Below are 8208 nucleotides of genomic sequence, written 5' to 3' on the forward strand. Positions count from 1 at the left end.
CTGGAGTGAGTGGAGCTGAGTCCCCTCTCAAACAACTGGTGTAAATCTTCCCCTTTCTGTGCCTCAGTTTCCCACCTGTAAAAGGGGGATAATGATCCTGGCCTCCTTGGTAAAGTGCTTTGAGATCTACTGATTATAAAGCGCACAGTCAGCCTGTGGAACTCCTTGCCTGAGGAGGTTACTAAGGCTAGGCCTATAACAGAGCTTAAAAGAGAACTAGATAAATTCATGGAGGTAAAGTCCATTAATGGCTATTAGCCAGGATGGGTAAGGAATGGTGGCCCTAGCCTCTGTTTGTCAGAGGGTGCAGATGGATGGCAGGAGAGAGATTACTTGATCATTATCTGTTCAGTTCACTCTCTCTGGGGCACCTGGCATTGGCCACTGTTGGCAGACGGGATACTGGGCTGGATGGACCTTTGGCCTGACCTAGCATATACCTCCTGACACTCACAGGAAACATCACCATCATATCCTTAGTGGGGACCCACCGTCGCCTCCGCACTCCTATGTACTACTTTCTCTGCAATCTCTCCTTCCTGGAGATCTGGTACACCACAGCTACCATCCTCAAGACTCTTACCAATCTCATGTCCCAAAGCAAAACCATCTCCTTCCTTAGCTGCCTCCTGCAGATGTACTTTGTTTTCTCCCTAGGCTGCACTGAATTTCTACTCCTGGCTGTCATGGCCTATGATCACTATTTGGCCATATGCCACCCATTGCGCTATAGCTCCATCATGAACAGCACCTTGTTCATTCAGTTGGCCATTGCCTCATGGGTAGGTGGCTTCCTGACTATTTCTGTGCCAGCATTTCTGATCACCAGGTTGTCCTTCTGTGGCCCTACGGTCATCAACCATTTCTTCTGTGACATAGATTCTTGGATAGAGCTCTCCTGCACAGACACGAGCCTTTTTGAGATGGTGTACATTTCTAGGTGCTTTATTGTCATCCTGGGCTCCTGTGCAGTCACCCTGATCTCTTACATTTACATCATCTCCACCATCCTGAGAATCCCATCTGCCCAAGGCTGGAAAAGGACCTTTTCCACTTGCTCTGCCCATCTCACCGTTGTGGTTATAGTGTACGGCTGCTCCATCTTCCTGTACGTCAAGACTTCTAAACAGAACTCACTAGACATGAGCAAAAATGTCTCTGTCTTCAATACTATTGTGACACCATTGCTTAACCCTTTCATTTACACTCTAAGGAATAAAGACGTCAAGGAAATCATGAGAAAGGCTTTTCATAGGACATGACGTTATTGTCTAATGGCCTGGATAGCACTGATTTAGTCAGGCAGCGAGGGGAAATCAAGTGAACCATCAAAACATATGAATATTAAATAAATCATTTTTGGTATCTAAATATAATCAAATAAAAATAATGCAGAATTTGGCCCAGAATTTGGAAACTATGTTACCGGGACTGAGTCTCATTTACAATAAGGCAACTTTGAATTCTTTTGGCAGTGTAAATGGACCTTAAAATGGGTGTGACTGTAGTTCACAAGGTCTGAAAGACCCTTTTAAACTGCTGGAATGATGGAAAGGGGGGGTTATTTTCAGTGTTCATCAAGTCCTCATTGTTTGTGTATATAAACTAGCCTGATATGATATATTTCTCCATTTTACCCAGATACTTGCTTCTGACATTTAGCACTCTAGTACTTTTGATGTAGCTCCACAAGCATTGACATCACTTTTCTTACAATCCAGAAAATGTTGATAAGACTCTCTGAAAACTTTTAGAAGACTTGGATGTGACTGGAAAGCTGTGATAATACTTTGTCACATCTGTCAACACAATGATGCAAATTACACAGCTTCTTATTATCTTTCACATGATTTGACATATATCTAGCTCTATTACAACATTTTGACAAGGCTCTATGGTCCAGAAGCCAAAGGTATTTAGGTGCTAAAATCAGGCTCAGCCTTTCCAGGAATTAGGCATCAAAACCTGATTCAGTTTTGATGGGATTTGTGGGCCTAACTCTTAGCAATTTAACACCTTTAACAATTGCAACCTAAACAACAATAAAATATAATCATGGATCTAGGTGTGGATATTTTGACATGTGATGTTGACAATTTGTATTATAACAGCTCATAAAGCTTAACTTTTTGAATCTGAATGTCTATTGCCATTAAATAATTGCCTGGCCACTCCTCCTCCCACCCCTACCCCCTATAATTTCCCACAACTGCGAAAATTTAAATGGATCAAAATAAAAAGAATGCTTAAAAGTAAACATTGATATTACCCATTGAATTCTGCCAAGCCAATGTATATAACTTTATCCACAGGGGGTAAAATTTAAGTCAATGGTGTTACTCATGTGAGTAAGACCATTACAGTCTGGCCTAGTGAACTCCAGAGATTTTCTGCTTTGTCCTATAATGTTTTTATACAGGTGATTTCATGCTGTCTTTATTAGATTGTAAACTATTTGGGGTAGGGACCATTGTTTGGTTAATCACCTAGCACAATGGGGTCCTGGTCCATGAATGCATGACTGGGGCTCCCCGGCAAAGTTGGATTTGTTACTAGGAAATAGTTGCTGGGATTTTCAAAGGGGCATCCAGGTCCCATTGAAAATCATGACCCAGTTAGCCAGTCCCTTTTAAAATCCCATTTGAGAAGTTGAATAAACCTTTTCCCGTCTGAAGGATGATTCTTCACTCATCTGACTTGTTACTGGCATAGCAGGTTCAAAGACAGATTGGGTCCTGCCCTAATCCTATCCTACGCCAAACTGGTGAACAAGTGTGAATAGGGCACAAAGTGTCAGGCGGTGGGCCAAAAATGGGTGTGCCCATGGATGGGACTCTTGCCATCCAACCCTCAGTCCACAAATTGACTACCCTGGAAACAATCCCTGTGTATTGGGCTACTCCTGCTCCACTGAAGAAATAAATGAAGATTCATTCCCGCGGTCAATGGATGGAAGACTAGGTTTCCAAAGGCATTTAGGAGCCTAAAGTTGCCCATTACAATCAATGAAACTTAGGTGTATAGATGCCTTAATGAGATTTTCAAAAGTGCCTATTCAAGTTAGCCACCTACCATTCAATGGGAGTTAGGCATCTCATCAATTAAGGTGCTTTGGAAAATACCTGACTGCATCTTTATGTGCCTAAAAGCCTTTGGATATCTGGCCTAAGTGTTAACAAGATCAAAGTGTGAGTGAGCACCTCGAGGTCTGGTTGCTGTTGCTCCTGCAGAGGATGTCTGGTGCATGAGGTGGGAATGACAGATGCTTTGTGCTTTATTTTATTTTCCTGTGTTTCAAGACAGCAAAACACTTTCAAACTCAGTTGACTCAGGGAAACGAATCTTCTGAAAATGGAAAGGGTTTTTTTAGCACTTATTTTAAGAAAGTAAATATAAAGCATCTTTAAGAAGGAAATGCAGTGTCTACTAGATTGCAACCAGGGCAAGAAAATGAAAAACTGTCATCTACAGTCCCTGATTTCCCAGGTCAAAGTGGGCCAGATCTCCAGCAGGTGTAAACTAGCATTGCTCAATTCAAATCAGTGCTGATTTACACAAGGTGAGGATCCGATCCATGTGGTTTGACCAAGGTTGTGATTCTCTCAGCTCCTCTGAAAATCAGACACATACTATGTAGACAGGGCGCAAGATTCTGATCAGTGGAGTGATACCTGTGTCAAACCAGTGCAAGTGAGTGGATGATATGGTTCCGATGCTCTATTTTCTGTTAGATCCACTGATATTTAGGGAGAATTTTCCACTGAACTAACAGCAGGGAAAGGAGACTATAAAATGGCTTCAATAATGCCAGCATGAGTCTGAGGGAGAGAGTGTGGGGGTGGGAGATATTTACCTGGAGTCACACAAACCAAAAACATAGATGTGAATCAGAAATGCAGGCCCAGAGCCTCAAAGGAATTTAGGTACCTAATTCCCACATCTCAAATACTGCATACAGATGTGGTCTCCTCATCTCAAAAAAAGATATCCTGATACTAGAAAATGTTCAGAGAAGGCCAACTAAAATGATCAGGGTTTTGAAATGGGTCCCATATGAGGAAAGATTAAAAAGGTTAGGACTCTTCAGCTTGGAAAAGAGAAGAGTAAGGGGGGATATGATAGAGGAATAAAAAATCATGAATGATGTGGAGAAACTAGAGAAGGAAAAGTTATTTACTTATTCCCATAATACAAGAAATAGAGGTCACCAAATGAAATTAATGGGCAGTAGGTTTAAAACAAATAAAAGGAAGTTCTTCTTCACACAGTGCACAGTAAACTTGTGGAACGCCTTGCCTAAATAGGTTGTGAAGGCTAGGACTGTAACAGTATTTAAAGGAGAAATGGATAAATTCATGGAAGTTAAGTCCACTAATGGCAGTTAGCCAGGATGGGTAAGGAATGGTGTCCTGAGCCTCTGTTTTTCAGAGGATGGAGATAGATGGCAGGAGATAGATCATTTGATCATTATCTGTTAGGTTCATTCCCTCTGGGGCACCTGGCACTGGCCACTGTCAGCAGACAGGATAGTGGGCTGGATGAATCTTTGGTCTGACCCAGTGTGGCCATTCTTATGTTCTTAAAACACTACATAAGAGCTAAGTATTATTGTTATTCTTTGGCCGGCAAAAGAATATGTCTCATTCTGCTCTGTTGTTCAGCCAACTCTTTTTGGGACAAAATCCAAGAATAATCGATGGAGATTTGACACAAGGCACGAGCATGTGAAAGTTGTTCAGAATTCAGTGCAGAGGAACTCTATGACGGTAGGTGTACGAATTTACAAAACCCACATGGGGATGTAGGAATTTGAGGACTGGTCCTTGAGTTATTTATTTAATGACTCCACAAGCAATGCACTCAAAGTTCCTGAGAAAGTCTGTGGATTTCTCTGAAGACCATGTCCGAAGGCTGCCTCCGAGCAGATGAAATAAGCCTCCCTGAAGCAAACACTTTTATTTTGCCTGAACAGAGGAATTAAGAAGACAGTAGCATATACGATATAGATTGTTTATTTTCAGTTATAGGTATATAAGGAGATATGGAAACAATTTATAAAGGACAATTGATGGTTGACTCCATTAGGGCAGGCTGAGAGCGAGAACCATTTGACAAGTTTCAAAGAGTGTGTGTTAGAGAAACACCATTATTGTCTGCTTTTTTAAAAGAAAAATAATAACAGTATTGGTTTTCTCTCCATGTTCAGAGGTCAGTTACTTCTACATCTGATGTGATATCTTTTTTTTTCCAATACTGGATACATCCACAGATGCAGCACAGTGAGTATGTTTTGAAAATTATTTGAATATCTTCCCAGAATACATAGGATTTCCACATGTTTAATTGAAATCAGAATGTTTTCTTGTTATTTTTATTCCTAACATTCAAATTAATACTAGTTTAGATTCCTTGAACAGAACAAATTTTGCTTTCTGATTTTCTTTTCATTGTTTGTGCTGGGGGGTTTTAAACTGGGATTTTCAATAGAGTCTAAAGAAGTTAGATGAACAAATCCCACTGAAATGCAATGTATGTGGGTCCCGAATTCCCTCAGGGTTCTTTGAGAATGCCAGCCAGTGCTTCTGCATTGTGCTCACACTACAATATAAAAGCAGGTTGGACAATTTCTATTGTGTTTATAGTCAGTTTTGAATCAGTTTCACCTTTTTGCTGTCTTGCAGATTAATTTATTTACTACAAATCAGATCTGATGTCTTTAGAGAGAAAAAAATAACTTTTTGCCATGAAGAAAAGAAAAGAAAAGAGAATGAAAAAGCTCTGTGATCAGCACATTTCGGAAAGAAGGACACAGAGTCCATTCCATCCTGTGTACCATCAACATAATTATTTACTAAGTGGATCTCAGTTACACTTGTGAAAACATACTAAAGACAGTTCAGTTTGCAGAGGGGCTCATTAAACTGAAGAAAATGGGGTCACCCTTTGTATTAGGGCACTGTTTATAAAAGCTTTCTAAATAGGCTTGGACGGCTTAGATTTTTATCAGGAAATGTCAATAAATACTATTTCAACATATACACATAAAATGATGACAAAATATTTTCATTGATAACAATTAAAATTGATAAGTAGGGAAAGTAAGGCAAATGTTGCTTGACAACTTTTCAGCATGTATAGTCATTGAATAATTATTGCCTGACGGTGCCCCACCCTTCCACCTACATTGTCTGCCCCTGCCATAAGTTCTCACACTATGGAAATGTAAATGATAAAAATAAAATAAAAATGTTGAAAACCCATACTTCTGTACATTTGTGCAAAAATTCAAAAATAAGGCTTAAAAATAAACATTATAATCCATTGAAATTATTTAAAAAATGAATTTTTCCAAGCCTTCTTATAAGCAATTAATTGATTACAAGTACATTAAAGACATGAGCAGCATATGCTCCAGATCGTTATAAGCGCATCATTAGAAAGCTTTAAAAATGATAATAAGTCAGAGTTGTAAGCAACATATTTTGACAGGTGGAATCAATACAAATTCCTCAAGCATTTGTTAAAAGATCAATTATTTATTAATTGAACCTTATTATAAGGTGTGACCAAAATGAGAGGTGAATGGATTCTGGAGGTCTGCGGTACTATCACAATTACTAATGGTTCAGAGGAGGTATAAGTCAAATATGAGAGTATCACCATCATCATCAACAGCGACAACAGTGGACTGTCCTTTTGTTGCTAGAGTCAGGGGCCCAAGTTGCCCACTAGAGGCCAGTCCCTTCCTTTAAGATGTCTCGAAACAGAGATCCAAAACCAGAGGCACCCCCAGATTAATAGTCTCTTGTGAAAATATAGGCCAGGACTCTTGAGTGCTGTTTTAGGCTTGAGGTGAGGCGCATGTCCTAACAGCTCAGAAAAAGGAACTGGGAATCTGGATGCCTGGGTTCTCTTTCCAGCTCTGGCAGCCAAATGGGTGCCCATTTCTGTCTAATGCCCTGAGCTGATCACGTGCTGAGGGTTTCCAGCTTCCACTGAGAGCTAAATGTCCACTACATCATACAAATTGTGTTCAGAATCCTGATGTATATGTGACTGCTCAGTTTGTTGTCTGTCAACAATGACTTGCATCTAACAAAATCACCTGCGTACTTCTTCCTCTTCCCTTTATGGTCTCATCTGTTTTGCAGATACACCACCTGGCTCCAATGGTGAAAGGGAATCAAACCAATGTGAAAGAATTTATTCTGCGTGGGTTCCCTGGCTCTCGTTATTTGCAGATCTCACTCTTCATGCTATTCTTGTTCGTGTACCTCTTGACACTCACAGGGAACATCACCATCATATCCTTAGTGGGGACCCACCGTCGCCTCCACACCCCCATGTACTACTTTCTCTGCAATCTCTACTTCCTGGAGATCTGGTTCACCACAGCTAACATCCCAAAGATTCTTACCAATCTCATGTCCCAAAGCAAAACTATCTCCTTCCTCAGCTGCCTTCTGCAAATGTACTTCGTCTTCTCCCTAGGATGCACTGAATTTCTACTCCTGGCTGTCATGGCCTATGATCGCTATTTGGCCATATGCCTCCCATTGCGCTATAGCTCCATCATGAACAGCACCTTGTTCATTCAGTTGGCCATTGGCTCATGGGTAGGTGGCTTCCTGACTATTTCTGTGCCAGCACTTCTGATCACCAGGTTGTCATTCTGTGGCCCTACGGTCATCAACCATTTCTTCTGTGACATAGATTCTTGGATAGAGCTCTCCTGCACAGATACGCGCCTCTTTGAGATGCTGTACATTACTATCAGCTTTATTGTCATCCTGGGCTCCTGTACAGTCACCCTGATCTCCTACATTTACATCATCTCCACCATCCTGAGAATCCCATCTGCCTAAGGACAGAAAAATGCCTTTTCCACTTGCTCTGCTCATCTCACCGTTGTGGTTATTTTGTACGGCTGCTCCATCTTCCTTTACTTCGACCCGTCTAAACAGAATTAACTGGATATTAACAAAATTGTCTCTATCTTCAATACTATTGTGACACCATTGCTTAAACCTTTCATTTACACTCTAAGGAATAAAGAAGTTAAGGAAATCTTGAGAAAGGCTTTCAGTAGGACATGATCTTATTGTCCAATGGAAATCATTGATTTTGGCAGCCTGAGAGGGGAAATAAGGTGAACTATCAAAGCATACTAATATTAAATAAATCCTTTCTGCTATCTAAATATAATCA

At 40.5% G+C, this 8208-nt stretch overlaps 1 protein-coding gene and 1 pseudogene across 1 annotated transcript; both read left to right on the forward strand.

The window, feature by feature from the left end:
• Positions 1-433: 433 nt before the first annotated feature.
• On the forward strand, positions 434-2174 carry LOC115640243 (olfactory receptor 287-like; the record flags this gene model as incomplete). The annotated part of the gene is made up of 1 exon (XM_030543040.1): positions 434-2174. A coding segment is annotated over one exon (829 nt), but the record flags the coding sequence as incomplete, so codon positions are not given.
• Positions 2175-7169: 4995 nt separating this feature from the next.
• On the forward strand, positions 7170-8096 carry LOC115640244 (annotated as a pseudogene).
• Positions 8097-8208: the final 112 nt, after the last annotated feature.

The sequence above is a fragment of the Gopherus evgoodei genome, unplaced genomic scaffold (genome assembly GCF_007399415.2).
Source record: "Gopherus evgoodei ecotype Sinaloan lineage unplaced genomic scaffold, rGopEvg1_v1.p scaffold_262_arrow_ctg1, whole genome shotgun sequence".
Lineage (NCBI taxonomy): Eukaryota > Metazoa > Chordata > Testudines > Testudinidae > Gopherus > Gopherus evgoodei.